The 16,439-nt window shown below is 52.1% G+C and overlaps 5 protein-coding genes across 5 annotated transcripts; 3 read left to right on the plus strand and 2 right to left on the minus strand.

Moving 5' to 3' along the window:
• Positions 1–2,809: 2,809 nt before the first annotated feature.
• CGCS363_v010009 (FAD-linked oxidoreductase ZEB1) lies at positions 2,810–5,028 on the plus strand (the record flags this gene model as incomplete). The annotated part of the gene is made up of 5 exons (XM_036641858.1): positions 2,810–2,906; positions 2,994–3,372; positions 3,420–3,906; positions 3,963–4,062; positions 4,115–5,028. The coding sequence occupies 5 exons, from the start codon at positions 2,810–2,812 to the stop codon at positions 5,026–5,028; spliced, it is 1,977 nt and encodes a 658-aa protein (XP_036492650.1).
• A 1,187-nt stretch (positions 5,029–6,215) lies between these two features.
• CGCS363_v010010 (Maltose permease MAL31) lies at positions 6,216–7,983 on the minus strand (the record flags this gene model as incomplete). Its single annotated transcript, XM_036641859.1, has 2 exons — positions 6,216–7,284; positions 7,430–7,983. 2 exons carry the CDS (start codon positions 7,981–7,983, stop codon positions 6,216–6,218), a joined length of 1,623 nt encoding a protein of 540 aa, XP_036493333.1.
• Positions 7,984–10,988: 3,005 nt separating this feature from the next.
• xylS (Alpha-xylosidase) lies at positions 10,989–13,418 on the plus strand (the record flags this gene model as incomplete). The annotated part of the gene is made up of 1 exon (XM_036641860.1): positions 10,989–13,418. One exon carries the CDS (start codon positions 10,989–10,991, stop codon positions 13,416–13,418), a length of 2,430 nt encoding a protein of 809 aa, XP_036493334.1.
• A 131-nt stretch (positions 13,419–13,549) lies between these two features.
• On the minus strand, positions 13,550–14,532 carry CGCS363_v010012 (uncharacterized protein; the record flags this gene model as incomplete). Its single annotated transcript, XM_036641861.1, has 2 exons — positions 13,550–14,145; positions 14,205–14,532. The coding sequence occupies 2 exons, from the start codon at positions 14,530–14,532 to the stop codon at positions 13,550–13,552; spliced, it is 924 nt and encodes a 307-aa protein (XP_036493335.1).
• An 876-nt stretch (positions 14,533–15,408) lies between these two features.
• On the plus strand, positions 15,409–16,109 carry CGCS363_v010013 (NADH-ubiquinone oxidoreductase 19.3 kDa subunit; the record flags this gene model as incomplete). Its single annotated transcript, XM_036641862.1, has 2 exons — positions 15,409–15,596; positions 15,659–16,109. 2 exons carry the CDS (start codon positions 15,409–15,411, stop codon positions 16,107–16,109), a joined length of 639 nt encoding a protein of 212 aa, XP_036493016.1.
• Positions 16,110–16,439: the final 330 nt, after the last annotated feature.

Consider the following 16,439-nt stretch of genomic DNA (forward strand, 5'->3'; position numbering starts at 1 on the left):
TCGCCGATGGTGAGATCGTTCGCTGGCTTGGGCTTCAACCTCTTTGATGGCATGTATGATCACTCGCTATCCCGTACGCTCACAAAAGGAGAAGCCCGTGTGGCTGACCTCAGTCGTCCGTCGGGTAGACTTGAATGAAAGCCCACCGTGCGTCGCGTGGAGGAAAGAAACCCAGATTTTGATCCTGTCTGTTGGTACCCTAATCGTGACAGACGTGCAGACCACACAGCCTAGTTTCATGGTACTACCTCGTCTCGCAAGCTCCCGGTCAAAGAAGCCTTTGAGAACAGGGCAGAATCAAGCCTAGCACCTCAGAAACTGGTTGGAGTTCTTCAAATCTCCGCTCCTAGGGTGGTATTGCTGAATCCCCAGCCGGAACATAAGGCGTTAGTAAACTGATTCAGGGCCTCTCCGCCGCCACCAAGAGGGAACTTCTGCCTCCGGCCTCCCACAGAGGATCTGTCTGGAAGGACTAGGGCTCTGCATATCCGAGACTTGGCTTCAGGAGGCGGGATTCCCAAAGTTGTGAGTGGTCAGCCGCGGGATAGCGGCCGAGGAGTGCCAGGGGCTGGCCAGGGATGATGCGTTCTCGAACATGAAGGGCTCTCTTGATATGAAGTTCCTGCAGCTGTGTCCTGTCTCTTGACAAGGATCAATCGTGCGATTTCATATAATGCCAAACTCTATTTGGATGGAACCGGGAGAAGTTCATCAGCTCGTATTCCTCGGATTGGCGCTATTCATCCCATGATTGTTCCTGTCAGTGCCTCTCGGCTTCCCAGGAAACAAGAAGTCGAAATGGAACAAGCCGACGAGCGCACAGGCATAAAATTGAACAATTATTCATTATAGGACGATATGGTTCGGACGGTGCCAACGCGATAAAATCTTCACGTCTAGATGGATACTGTTGTCCTCATGCGGAGCTAGTCAACCCGTGGCGTAGCGTCGTTGCTGAAGAACCCCACGCTGTACGAAACAGGATTGAACCTCTGCATATGCGAACCCAAAAACTAGCGTAACGATGAATCTCTAGCATATTTCGTTGGCTACCTACCTGTTCGCTACGCCGCGAATACGACGTCGTCGTCGATTAGCTCAGTTCGCAGTGCAGCACAATTTCAGTAAGGCGTCACTGCACCCGGGAAATGGGGCCGGGATGTGAGATCAAAAAATGCGACTGAGGGCGGATGTTCTCTGCGTCAATACGACATTCTCCTCGTTTTTCAAGCCGACCGAGGCACTTTCTGTTGGTGAAGAGGGCAAGCCGGGGGGATTAGCGAGGTGGAAACTAACCCTGGCCAAGCCCGCAGACATGAATCGCACCAAGATGCTGACGACTCGGCTCACGACCTTTTGACTTAGCGGTATTGCTGATTTCCGCGTGTTACCTCTTCCCCCGACGTGGCGACAGGGTCCAAGGAAAGAGAGTTTGCTACGCCGCAGAGATGCAGTTGAAATTGCATGCAATCATGCAGCACAAAACGCCCCTTATCACGGCAAATATTTAATTCGTCTCTTCTAGCCTGCAAACTAGTAAATCATGTCATCAGGAGTGGTCAATTGGAGTGTGATTGGGGCTTCCCGATGGCCTTGGGATTGATCTTGGCTGAGATGGAGGTTGTCAGCGCTCACACAATGAGATCTGTGGTTGCGGGACAGCTTCCTGGACGATAGCAGATCACAAAATAAACTCGTATGCTTCCCGCGGAGCTATCCACATCCCTTATTATGTGGATAAAGACTGCGCAAATCCCTAATTCTCGCGCCCAGAATCCCATCTTTTCCTTCGGGGTCCCCTGATTTCTGCAGTGGAGATTGACTGACGCGGACAGCCGGAAAGGCAGCAGAGACGGGGGAGCGATGCGGAGATGCGGAGCCTGAAGGGGGACAAAGCGTGCAGAAGGTTCACCGGGGACCTTGCCCGAGATGAATGATCTCCCTCTCCCGACACTCTCTGCGCCACTCTGTCTTAAGGTCTGGACTGCAAGTTCAACCCACTAGATTTGCAAAAATCGGAAGACGCCTCAGCCGCCGCAACATGTCAAATCCAGAGACGAATCTCGCGCCGTCCCAGCTGTGGCAGGTTTTGCCCACAGACTTCGCGCTTAGTTGCTAGTGGATGTGCGCTGCGTTCAACGGCTGCGGCAGAAGATCGAGAAGAAGACCTGCATCCATGGTCTTGGAGAACCAAACCCTGCGCCGTTTGTCAATGCCGATGTTGGCGATGTTGTGCCGCTGCAACCTCCTGGCGCGGGGTTTTCGACTCGCCACTGATGTTGCTCTCCTAGCTGAGACTTGGCCACAGCCTGGCCCAAAGAGACAAGAATACTAGATCCAAGTAAGCTGACCCGGCCCCCGGTGCATTGCCTCCCGGGGGCGGACCCGAGGCCTTTTCTCGTCCTAACGTCGCCTTCGTCCACGTCCTTGCAATCTGGCTGATGTCGTGGCCGTCCCGCTATCGATTCCTGTTCCCCATCTCCGCATGCATTGTCCAGGATGTGAGTTAGCCGACAAGATGCTATTGACCAGTCGGCACAACAATGATCTCTTTTTTCTCTCATGTTATCAACTCAGCGGCGTTATGTGAGGTCCGATGAACTGATGCTACGCTCCCACGTGGATGTTATAAATCCAAGTGTGCAGCTCGCCATGTCTGCTCGCTCTTTTTACTCCCGCACCGCCAGCCACAAACAGGCGATCACAATTGGAGGTTTTGTCTGGCAGGCACGCTCACGCCCACCTTGTCGCGCCCTCTGTCCAATCTTTTTCAGCTCTCTGCAACCAGCCATCGTTCTTGGCACGCACAATGTCTCGCCTCAGCCAGGTCCTCTTCCTGGCAGCCGCCTTGCCTCTAACCAATCTGGCTGGCGCTCAGACGATCACTGTTGATGATGCCGTTCTTGGTATGTTGGTTTCACCTCTGCACTCTGCGTGAACCCCTGAGGGACAGTGAGGTGTGGGTGACTGGCATCATGACTAACATCCCGCAGAGGCCAACGAATCGACCGTCGCCCCGGCTGCGGAAGCATTGACTGGCGATCTCTTGAAAGAGGAGACAGTACAGCTGACCGATGCCGTGCTGACCAACCTCACGGACCTCTCCCTATCTAATGTGTCTCTGTTTGACTTTGACACTACATCGACAGGCGAGAAGCGCTCTGGCTCGGCCCGCACCTTCAATAAATGCAAGACATACCCTGGTGACCTTCTGTGGCCGAGTAAGCCTATCTGGAGTGTCTTCAACCTTCTCAGTGGATTTGCTGTGAGTGAGACGGTACCTATCGGTGCTTCTTGCTACGATGACTTTGGCAACTACGATGCTGCTCGCTGCGAGTACATCACCAACGAGTGGACGAACTCAACAATCCAGTAAGATGCTTACATCACCTATGTGAACCAGACTGATCATTCTAAAGCACGGAGGACCCGACCTCAGTGATGAGTCCCTTGTACCAAGGTCTCACTTGCATGCCTTCTGGCGTGAACAACATCTCTGCTGGTACTTGTACCGTTGGTGGCTACCCTTCATACGTCGTAAAGGCTACCAACGTGGCCCAAATCCAACTTGCCGTCAACTTCGCTCGTAACCTCAACCTCCGCTTGGTTGTCAAGAACACTGGCCACGACTTCAACGGTCGCTCTTCCGGGTCAGGTGCTCTGTCCGTCTGGACTCACTTCCTGAAGAGCATCAACTTCTACAACAACTACAAGACAGGATCCTACTCTGGCCCGGCCCTCAAGGTTGGCGCTGGTGTGCAAGGATTCGAGCTGTATGAAGCCGCTGAGAAGTATGGCGTGACCGCAGTTGGCGGGGAAGGCATGACCGTTGGTTACGCTGGAGGGTACCTGGCCGGTGGTGGCCACTCGCCCATGTCACCCAAGTATGGCATTGCAGCTGACTCAGTGAGAGCAACCCGACTATCTCGCATGCAACACAACGTTGCTAATCATGTTTCTAGGTCCTGAGCATTGATGTTGTTACCCCGGATGGCCGATTCGTGACCGCCAACGAGAACCAAAACACTGAGCTCTTCTGGGCCCTGCGTGGCGGTGGTGGCAGTGAGTCCATCTTGCCACACAACATTGAGACACCACAGCTGACCCTGTCCAGACACTTTCGGCGTCGTGACCTCCTACGTTGTCAAGGCTTACCCCAAGCTCGACAACGTTGCCGTGATGACCTTCAGCTTCAGCACCGGCGCAAATATCACCAACGATGCCTTTTGGGCCGCTGTCAAGGCCTACTGGGAGGGCCTGCCTACCTGGAATGCTGCTGGCAACTATGAGTACTGGAACATCTTCCACACTGGACCGGAAACACTCACCTTCACCATGCTTCCCTGGTTCGCCCCCAACATGACTTTGCAGGAGCTCAAGGACCTCACTGCCCCTCTCTTCGCAAAGTGGGCCGCCCTCGGCGTCAATGTTTCCCCTGTCTACTCCGAGCACAAGAGCTTCCTGCCTGCCTGGAAGGCCGGTTTCCCCAAGGAGCTCGTTGGTGGCACGGCTGCTAAGACTGCTTGCCGTCTCTTCCCAACAGAGAACTTTGCCGATGCGACCAAGTTCAACGCCACCTTTGAAGCCATCAAGGGCTTGAGTGATAAGGGCGGCGAGATCATCGGCTTCGGAATCACCGGTGGCCCCGGACCCTACCCCGATAACGCCGTCAACCCGGCGTGGCGTGGAGCTGCCATGTTCGCCATCTCAGTCATCGGATGGCCCGTCGGTTCTTCCATGGAAGTCGCTGCCGAGAGATCCAAGCTCCTGACAAACGAGTGGATGCAGCCCTGGCGCGATGTCACGCCTGGAGGTGGGGGCTATGCCAGCGAAGGTGATGTCACTGAGCCCGACTTCAAGCAGTCTTTCTACGGAACGGAGAAGTACGCTCGTCTTCTTGCGTTCAAGCAGAAGATTGATCCTAGCGGAGTGTTTTATGCCAACTTGGGTGTTGGAAGTGATGACTGGTATGTCACACGCCAGCTTGATGGGCTGCCGACGCAGAATGGTCGCCTGTGCCGGGTATGAACGATTTTCACATAGCGCTCGTGTGTTATTAGACCAAGCTTCACTTATAGACATAATCCATCGTCTCCATTCTGTATTGACTATCAAAGACTCGAGCTAGTAGCTAAATAGCTGGGAATGACTGTCTTTATTCTTTGATCTGTTTGACGATTTGCAATTAGGAACACTTGAGGCTCTTGCCTCGTCCCGGAAGTGCTCTAGGACACTGCAGACAGAGTCCGGAGGTTACAGCCGGCCGCCGTCAACTAGATCTCGCTGTGAACAACCAGCTGTCAGCAAATTCGATTCATAGGACTTGACGAAATTACAAATGGTCGGAACTGCATTACTTACCGTCTAGCAGTCGTATGTCCACCCCAAGCAGGTGCCATCGGTACAAGCAACACAGTCCTTCTTGCCGTTTACACACTCCTGACAGTAGAAACCGTCACGAGTCTGGCGCATTTCTACAGCGTTGCCAGTGGTAGCAGGAGCAGCGGCAGCAAAAGACGAGACGAAGCCCAGAGCTGCAAGTAGAGAGACGAACTTCATGTTGGTGAGCGGTATGTGGGAAGTGACTTTGCGTTTGGATGAATAGAAGAGAATGCGAATTGAAATTGCAACATCTGCGCAACCCACGATTGGCGGAGGCAGCCTCTGCATTTATACTTATTGTCTTCTAGCTGGGCCACGACTACCTAACACTGCAAAGAGCTGTTGTGAACTTCGGGTGATTCCAACGATGATGTGCAATCACGACCGGGTTGATGTTGTGCCGCGATCGGCAGCAACGGAGCGTCAACCCCTCATACAACGTTGGCAATGTGGAAAATGGCCAGAGACCGTGCCGAGAATTACATCAACTTTTGACACAATACGAGGTTGCAGAACTGAAATGCGAGAAGATATCCAGTTTTCCCATACCTTGCAGAAGAGGGCAGGACGCATCGACATCTAAGTGGTGGGTTTATGGGCGGGTCAGGGCCCGATATGGCAAGTCGCGAAGACGGCAGCATTGGCATCGCCTGTGGACATATCCGATGTGCAGTGCATATGGGTAAACGGAAATGTCTAGATGAAATTTGTGACGGAAAAGGATCGAATCTCCATCGGCAAAGAAGCTTAATGTACCTAATCGTTAATTTGGATTGTGTCTACGCCATGTCATGGGATGACCAGCCAGGACTCAAACTAAGGGTGCCCATCATTTATCGATGTTCAACCATATCCACAGTGGCGTCGCTCTTCTCTGAAATAACATTGGAGAACACGTGCACCTTCGTATACGAGAACTTGCGCGCGCTGACATCTTGCTCAAAGAGCATCTCCAGCTCTGCGGGAGAACGTCCCATAGGTTCGGGGAGGTAGAAATAAGCCCAAACCAGTTCGCAGAAACAAATGCCCGCCCAGATGAAGCCTCCTTTCCCGCGAAGGTTCCAGGCGCTCGGGTTGAGAATCGGCGGGTTAAGAAAGTTTGCGCCGATGCTGACAAGGAGGTACGAGTTTCGCGCGAGAGCAACGGTCTTGATGCGGAGACGTGTCGAGGGGATTTCGGCCACCAGACAGTAGCATACCGGCCCAACAGTCATGTCGTACGTGATTACGAACAACATCAGCAGAGCGCCAGAAGCCCAACCCAAGCCTGCCGTTGGGGCAGGAATGCCCATGCAGCCGACGGTAACGAGAATGGTAAATAGGATGCTGAGACCAACGACGTAGAGTGTGCGACGTCCAATGTGGGGCAGCATAAACCAAGAAAGAATGGTTCCGACGATAGCCATGGCGCTTGCACCGAGTCCGAAGTTGAAGGAGTTGTCAGAGTCGAAACCGGCTTGTTGGAGAAAGTAAATGACGTTACTTCCAAACCAAACACCAGAGGCGACTTGGCCTATCCAAGTACCGCAAGCAATCATGGTGCGACGCCGATTGGTTCCTTTGAAGCAGTCGATGTACGATGTTCCTTCCTCATTTTGTCTTTCCATCTCGTTGGTGTGCGCGATCATGGCTATGTTGACGTCTAGTTGAGCATCAGAGACGGAAGAGTTGGCTAGGCGACGCAGTGCCTTCCGAGCCTCTGTCAGGCGACCTTTGCGAACAAGCCAAGTCGGACTCTCTGGAGCGAAGAGAACACCAACGATGATGGGAATGGGGAAGACCCATTGAATGGCATAAGGAATACGCCAAGCCCAGTCATCAGTTCGCGATAGTACACCTCGAAGGACTCCTGTGCTAATGAATTGCCCGATAACCCAACAGAGGTTGGTGTACGTGGTCATGCTAAAGTAGACAAATGATTAGCTGTGTGATCTCATGTTGGGGCTATAAACAGAGGACAGATGATTATGAATCAAACAGAAAAATGGAAAAGGATGGGATTACAGACATCGGTCGTAGCGCCATTGGTGTTACATCTGCAGCGTACGTAGTGGTAAGAGTCTGAAATGCCCCCCAAGGCAAACCGCACAGCATTCCTCCAGCCAGCAGGAATCCGATATTCTGCGCAAAGAAGAAAAGAAAGATGAAAGCAATGTTGAGAATCAGAGCACCAAGAAACGTCTTCTTGTAACCAAACCGCTCCGCAAGAATGCCGCCGAAGAAAAGGCCAATCATCTGGCCAACTTGAGTGCCATTTTGCAATCCTGACTGCCAAGTCGAAGTCAGTTGGTAGTCGCCATTGGCCAATCGTTCGCCGAACCGTCTGTTGAATTGAGGGAGACCGTAAAAGTTGCCGATCAACGAAGTGTCGTATGCTTCCATTACAATGCAAAGTGAAAGAACCATCGAAAATCCCACCGCCTTCGGGTATGCCTTGAATGATTCGAAAACAGACATGCTCTTTTGATCTTCAGTGGCCGCTTGGGCGTCCTGAGAAACATAGGCCATGTTGCTCAGGCAGTCTGACTTCTGGTTCTCCAAGGCTTTTGCATCAGTAACTGCGTCTGCCGACTTGGAGTCGCCCTGGATGGAATGATTCATGGCGTTGGCTGTCGAAGGAAATCTGGAGAAACTGGGGAAGTCTGGGGAAATCTGGGTGAACCCTCTGAACGTTTCATTCCCGAACGCATGCTATATATATGTCAGAATAGAATTTGGGAATAGAATCTTCTTTGGAAGCACTTGTCAGTGACAACTGCCAAGATGCTGTTGGTGTCTTTGGTGTTCCGTCCGTCTGGAAAAATTCAGGTGACTAACAACACAAGCCACGGGCATACTAGCCTGCATGGCTCTAGCCTCCTTGTTCTATGTGGATATGCGGGCAGGTCTGGGGAATTTTAGGCGACAAATTCAAGCGAAAAGGTCGGAACTATGCCGTCGCATTATTTCTCGTTGAAACTCCCCATTGACTTCCAGTCTAACAACTGGGCAGAATGTCAACAGCGTCTCACCGGCCAGCAAATCAGCGCACGAACCCAGCTTCCCCACCTCCGCAGTTCGGTTGATTTATTCGGTTGAAATCCCCTTTGACATGCAACTGTCTTCAACTATCGTCTATTCACTCTTGAATGTCTCGTCAGAATATCTTCTATCCTGACAGGTGATCACCAGCAACCGAACCATGGAAAAGCGAAAGACACGCGTGAGTAACCCCTGCGACGGGTGCTCTTTGCGGAGAGTACGATGCAATGGAGGGCCCCCATGCACCGAGTGCCGGAAGCGCTCTTTGGAATGCACGTTCCTTCGAGTTCCTCGCAAGAGAGGCCCGAAGGGACCTCGGATGAGTACTTCCAACAAAATAGTGCAGTACCAGGAACAGATTCGGAATGATCAAGAATTTCAATCAAGCACCGAGAGCCCGAAAACCCCACAAACACCTTTGGAGTCGCCTCTTTCAACTGGCGAGGATAGGCAAGTTCGACAAGGCCAAAGACAATTTTCAAGACCACAGAGCAGTTTCCTGGATAGCCCACAACCATCAACTCTGGGCACTCAAGATCATGGCAATGCCAAATTGCCGCTTCGGCTTTACGTCAAGTACCTGAACAAATTTCGGCACTGTCTGATCTGGGTCTGGCCGATTGTGGATATCGACTCTTTAGTATCCCGACTCGTCAGCAACTCCCCCGATGACTACGAAGCCTACGCACTGGCTGGAGCGGTCTGCGCCACTGTCATCGCGCAACTTCGGCTTTCTCAACTGCGATTTTCGAAGCAAAATGGGTCCAAGTCTGACCTAAACGACATTGCTGAAAGCTTTGCCCGTCACGCGCAACATTTGCGTGATCAACACAGTTACCGGGAGAGCGAGTCGATTGACTCCCTGCTGACCGCATTCTTCTTGCACATCTACTTTGCCAACACGGAAAGAATCCGAACTGGGGCGATGTATTTGCATGAAGCTATTGCCCAACTTTCTTTGCAGAACCTACACCGTCCGGAAACATTCAATCAACTTCCAAATGAGCAGAGGGAGCTCATGTTGCGGATCTTTTGGCTGGTGTTTGTCACTGAGCGGTATGAATTCTCCCCAAATCCAGCTACAACCCCCCCCTTGAAAGAGAATTAGGCGAGGCCAACATAGCTGACTCCTCTTCCAGAACTTTCTGTGTTCAGAATGGGTTTCCGACCTGCCTCTCACCTATTCAAGATTGGCCGTCTTTGGACTGCCTCATACCAGGAATAGGCGGTCTGGACCCATCATTTCAAATGCTTGCTCAGCTCTTTACGTTGCTCGATGACACCCTCCTGATGACAAGAGAAAGGCTAACCCCAAAATCGGACCCACGCACCGAAGACAACCTCTACCGTGGGGTGTCGGCCATGGCTGAATGCAGTGTTTCAGCGATTGGACCGACACTCCCTGAAATTCAGCGAGTCAACGTCATGGTCACTTGGAACTGGATTCACATCCTATGGTGGCAATACGCTCTTCGACACTATCAGATGTCAAGTAACATGGATGACGCCATGCTGAGCATGCTTAGACCCGCCTCAGTTGCTCACGAGACCGTACAGCTTTTCTCGTCTGTCTCCAAACAGACGATCCAGACTCATGGATACGGAATGGTTAGTTTTACCCCGATGTTCTGTTTTTGTATCGGCTAACCGTCAATTTCCGGTGACACATAGGAGTTAAAGATCTTTCGTATCGCTGACTCCTTAGTGGACTTACTGGCTTGCAACAGGAGACTTCCAGGTGGTCCCAGGCCCACTGGCTCCGGCATGCTTCTTGGGGCGAGAGACACGCTACACGCACTCCAGAGCGCCTTGATTCTCATAGGAGGCGAAGAATCTTTGTTTCATAAGCAGCTCCAACTTTTCATGGCCGAGGTACAGCTTCCAGTGCCTAGTGTTCGGCCCATAGGGCTTGCAGACCTAGAAGTCGCTACGGGCGATGACGATAATGAAAGGACTCTTGGGGAAAATCAATTATCCCCTCAGCATTATGTTTAGCGATTTACCGGCAGCAACGGGCTGAGTCTAGCAATGTGAACCACCATGGAGAAACAATCATGTTAGCAATCATTCATACAGCGAGGCATCGGGAGCTCTTCGATCAGAGTACAAAATGTGCAGGACCAGAGGTCGTGCTTTTGATTCCCATCCCCAATGCATCCTTCTTTGCGTCTGTGATGTACCCTACCAAGTCCCATTTTGCTCCCACTGTCCTCCTTACATTTATCATCAATTCTCCGTCGCTACTAGCCTACTAGGTTTTTCCTACAGGCCATGTCTGCCGTCAATAATCTCATTATTACCCCTGAACTCATTGTGGAGAAGGTCTCAGCGAGCATCATAAAGGTGATGAAAGCGAAAAGTTCTGGCGAAAAGTTCAAGCGAAATCCCGGCGAACATTTCCAGATCGTTGCGGAGAAGGGCGGAGTCTCCCACGGCATTAGAGGATGGCACAGAGTAATGACCCAAACTAGTCGCTGTTTTTTAACGAGGTCTTTTTCATCACAGCCATCATGACTTCCGCACATTCCTCTGTCGACATTCGTCTGATCATGAGGTGCTCGACTACGACTTGAACATCCGTAGAAATGGCACAGTTTAAGTTCGAGACGGACCCTGTCGCGGACAGCGACGCGATCACAACCGGGCCAAATTACCGCTTCACAGTCATCAACGACTTCGTTCTTCGATACGAATGGGCCGAAGACAACGTTTTCGAAGATAGAGCTTCCACGTTTGCCATCAATCGACGCTTCCCCCGAAAGCACAAGCCTCTGATCAAAGAGACAGAGCACCGACTCGAGATCGTCACGCCGACTATCCACGTCTGGTACGACAAGAAACGCTTCAGCCCCAATGGCCTCACCATTGAAGTTACACATCAGACAACCATGTGGGAGACTACATGGCGATTTGGAACAGAGCCAGGTTTCAACCTTGGAGGGACGGCACGCACTCTCGACGGTGTTGACGGCCGATGCGATATGGGCTCTGGAGTTCTTTCTCGGGCGGGCTTCTCAGTCATTGACGATAGCAACAGCATGGTGTTCGACGGAGAAGGGTTTGTCGCCCCGAGGAGACCGGGCGATCGCGTGGACGGATATCTATTTTCATTTGGAAGCGATTTCAAGGGCGCCATGAAGGCCTTCTTCGACATCTCCGGACGCACTCCACGACTTCCTCGATGGTCGCTTGGGAACTGGTGGAGCCGATTCCACAAGTACACGGCTGATTCATATATCGAACTGATGGACAAGTTCCGCGACAAGGGCATTCCGTTGTCCGTTGCCGTCATGGATATGGACTGGCATTTGGTTGATGAGAATGAGGTGCCTCATTCGGGCTGGACTGGCTACACCTGGAACAAGGAGCTTTTCCTTGACCCGAAGGCATTCGCCGATGCACTGCATCAACGGAACCTCAAAATGACGCTGAACGACCACCCGCATGTCGGTATCGCACATCACGAGGAGCAGTACGAAGAGATGGCCGCCTTCCTCGGACATGATACATCTGAGAAGACACCAATTCTCTTCGACCCCACAGACCCCAAATTCATGGAAGCCTTCTTCAACATTCTTCACCGCAGCTTGGAGAAAAAGGGTTGCGATTTCTGGTGGATTGACTGGCAACAAGGCCCCTACTCCAAAATCCCTGGTCTAGACCCCCTCTGGCTTCTCAACCACTTCCAGTTCCTTGACCAGAAGCGAACTGATGGAGATAACCGAGCTCTGATTTTGTCCCGCTATGCTGGCCCCGGTAGCCAGAGGTACCCCATTGGATTCTCTGGAGATTCTGTTGTCACTTGGGACTCGTTGCGCTTCCAGCCTGAGTTCACGGCTACCGCTTCGAACATCGGCTACGGTTGGTGGTCGCACGATATTGGTGGCCACATGCATGGCTGTCGAGACGATGAGCTGGTTGCCAGATGGGTGCAGCTGGGCGTCTTTTCACCCATCATGCGCCTGCACTCTTGCGATACTCCATGGGGATCCAAGGAGCCCTGGAACTATAGGCCAGTCGCCGAGCGCGTGATCACTTGCTTTATGCAGCTCCGTCACAGGCTGATCCCCTACCTCCACACACTGAACGCCAAGTTCGCTGAAGATGACGAGCCACTCGTTCAGCCTCTCTACTGGAAATTTCCACTGAGAAAAGAGGCCTATGCATACCCCAATCAATACTTTTTTGGTCCATCACTCGTCGCGGCGCCCATCGTCGACCCAGCCAACCCGAAAATGCTTCATGCGCCTGTAAAGGTCTGGCTCCCACCAACGGCAGCTCGATACATCGACATATTCACCGGAACCGTCTATGATAGCGACAGGGAGATCCAACTGTGGCGCACTCTGACGAACATGCCTGTGCTTGCACCTGAAGGCTCCATCATTCCCTTAGACGCTGCGAAAGTCCCGATGAATGGCGGAAAGAACCCTAAGTCATTCGAAGTCCTTGTGGCTGTCGGCCAAGATGGCATGTTCACGATTATCGAGGACCCTAGGGATGACTGCTCTGAAGACAGCGGCACGGGTTTGGAGCGGTCTATCAACATTCAATGGAGTCAAGAGTCAGGTCAACTGACCATCGACAAGCCAGGCGGTCGAGACTGGAAAGTCAGATTCATAGGTGCTCTCGAGAGCAAAATCGTGTCTGGAGTCAAGGTGTTGATCGGGGGCTCCGAGACAGACCAGGCAAGCGTCAACCTGTCTGCTCAAGATCACCTGTCTGCTGGGTTTCTGGTGGAAGTGCCGGTCGCTGCGTTTCCTTCTGGAAATAGCGAAATGATAATTCGATTCGCTCAACCTCCTCGAATAAGTCGTGTTGACTTTACGGAGCGATTCCGAGATCTGGTGTTGGACTTCCAGATTGAGTTTGCTTTGAAAGACCCGATCTTCGCCATCCTAACATCAGATAAGCCTGCCGCGGTCAAGGTCGGTGAGCTACTCAGTGTTCCCTGCGAGGAAGCTGTGAAAGGGCCTCTGTTGGAGCTTTTGGTGGCTGACAGTCGGGCGAAATGAGTGCACTTGAGATTAGGTACCTTAGTAGACGTAGACACAGAAAGAATTCACAGAATTTCCATGAATTGATTTCATTCCGTTGGTATGGCTTCCTCCAATGATTTGTATTCTACCTTTCAGTAGGCGCATATTCAGCTGTCCCAAGGCGGTGGCTCAACGATCCAATTTTTATGTTCATTGTCAAGCAAGCTGAAAGCACCATCTTCAAGTCCCTTGACCCACCTCTCTGACCACCAGCGCGGTGGAAGTCGTCGTGGGATCATGCAGAAGTACGTGAAGATCACCAAGGCCTCTTGTGATGGTTCGGGCTGTTGGAGCAAGGCAACGAAGTCTCCCCTGTGGTCTGACACATTACTTATCAGGAGAAAGGCATGGATTATCTCTCGGGTCTCGGGATACTCGCATAGCACCCCGAAAGTGGCTTCTAGTTCCTGAGCCGCATGCAAATAAGTGGAAATCTCTGACTTGGAACAGCCTTCTTTCTCAGTGTTTATGTGCTGAAGAAGCGAGTTGAGGTAAGGGCCGTGAGCAACGAGATCCCGGTAGAAGTACATCTGCACCATATGCTCAATGAGAGGATGGGTGAGGCTGTGGCTGACGAGTAACGACGAGACCAGCGAGAGATTCCTAGAGCCTTTGAAGAAGGCCATCCAGTCAGGAGTGTCGTTTTCCGTCTTTCCGGTGCGACCGAAGAAGGCGGCGTGGGGGTCATCGGTCTGAGAGATGACTACAGGAATGTTAGAGATAGCTGCAATGTCCTCAAGTCCAGCCATGACCGCAGCTTACCATAGAAGTTGATAAGAACGGAGTACAGGAATAGGTTCTCCGCCGTTTCCGTTCCTTTTGAATCATCATGGTGATGTATCAACTCCCTGACAGTTGCGGCAGCCAGGTTGTGCTGAGTAAGGGCATACCGAACAAGCGTTTCGCTTCTGACGGGGTTAACATGACCTAGGTGAACAGCCGAGAGAGCAAGAATGCTCCGCATGACATAATCGCAGCGGAAGCCTGCCTTGGTGGTATTCCTGAGCCAGAAAGTCCGAAGTAGGGGGCTGAGTGTGAGTGAGTCGTGGGTCCAGAGGGTCCAGTGGTAGATGAGCTCTAGGTCCAGCATGTTGAGGTCTGGTGCGTGACTGGGGGCGAGTATGGGACCGTTTAGAGGCTCAGTTTCGCGAAAGTGACTAGACGACTTGGAAGTAATATCGCAGTCTGCGTTTTGTTTGATACACTGAATGCATATCGGTCGCTCTTCGTCGCACTGTTGGGCTGAATCTCAGATAGGTTGGGATTAAGAAGACACCGCTACTTACCTTGACTTTCCTCCTTTTGCATGTAGAACATCCTGTGCGGACCTTCCGGTGACTCCTTTTGGGCCCGCGACGCAGTGTAGGTAGTTCGTCCATGTCAGAAGTCAACTAAAAGCCATGTGTTCATAGCCGAGGCAACGATGCTGCGGATGAAGTGCCCGTTCAACTTGTTTCAACCCCGGGCTGGGACCAAGAGTCGACCAATAACCATGCAGATGATACTGGCCGATAGTAATGTCCTGAATTTGATCAGTCGAAGTCTACGGCGCTGATGTGTCAATGATGGATGAGTCCGCCGAGACTTCAGGTCTGGGTGCTTCAGTCGCCCAGCAGCCCAAGCTCTGCCATCCAACCTCGGAAAGCCCCACTTCGTTCTCGCGACGAGTCCGAAGTGGACCCCGCGGGGTCTTACGGCCATCCTCGGATGACATCTCAGAGGGACGGGAGATTGACGGAGACCGGCATGCCAATCAGGTTTTCGATGATTCTGGCAAGATATGTTTGATCAATATCATAAAGAGTTTGGGGCCGTCAGGGATTCTTTTGCACCGCTGTGTTGCCGGCCCAGGCCCTTCTGAAATGGGCAACCTCTTTAATGTAAGCCAGCGCCCGTGTGAGCTCTTCCGTCCATGTTGAATTCTCTGTTCACTTGTTTTCGCTCTTTCCAACAAGAGCCGTGAAACATGTCCAAATTTCTTTCTTTGCGTCGTATGCGTCCATTGGAATTGATAAAAACCGGCGATTTCCCATTAGTCTTGGGCCGACATGTCACCAATTCTTCCGCTCCGCCAAGCGTCTCGACGCGAGCAGGCCGGCGAGAAGTCGCGCTCCCTTCACAAGCGAAGCCCAAATCGCTTGTCGAATATCTAGTGTCAGTCACTGCCCTTTCCTTCTTTTACCGATACTACAAGCTGACCAAGGTCTTCGCTTCAGCACTTCGCTCGACATCATCGCCGACTGGGGCCGCCAGGGCTCAATGTGGCCTATGACGTTTGGCCTTGCCTGCTGCGCCGTTGAAATGATGCATATTGCAGGCCCGCGATACGATCAAGATCGATTCGGATACATGTTTCGAGCTTCACCCCGGCAGGCGGATGTCCTTATTGTGGCCGGCACGTTGACCAACAAGATGGCGCCGGCATTTCGCCAGGTCTACGATCAAATGCCCGAGCCCAGATGGGTCATCAGTATGGGCAGCTGCGCCAATGGAGGAGGATATTATCATTACAGTTACTCTGTTGTGCGAGGAGCTGATCGCATTGTCCCTGTTGATATCTATGTGCCTGGATGTCCTCCGACGGCAGAGGCATTGCTTTACGGAATGATGCAGTTGCAGAGGAAGATGCGACACAGTAGAAAGGCCCGCGTATGGTACCGCAAATAGGAAAAACCATGGTCGCATGTCCTTTCATACGGCACTAGGCTGGCTTGTTTTGTGACCGACTCCGGTCGGGTTCGACTCGTTGCAAGTGGCTTGGATATAAGGGCGTTTGCAACGGGCGGTTGAGAGAGCTAGCTTTGTTTCGCTCACCTGAGGCGCTGGCGTAGCCTAAAATAGTTACAGAGATGAGCTGGGATTTTCTTAGTTGGCGAGCCAGTAGAGACATCTTTTGATGAGTCAGCCAGCTCATCGTTGAGCGTCATCGATAAGTCAACCCAATTGGTCCCCTCTTGATCGGATGATTGTCTCTCTTATCTCGGAGTCATGCAGCCA

This window comes from Colletotrichum siamense (assembly GCF_013390195.1).
Source record: "Colletotrichum siamense strain Cg363 chromosome Unknown KSG_Cg363_contig06, whole genome shotgun sequence".
Classification (NCBI taxonomy): domain Eukaryota; kingdom Fungi; phylum Ascomycota; class Sordariomycetes; order Glomerellales; family Glomerellaceae; genus Colletotrichum; species Colletotrichum siamense.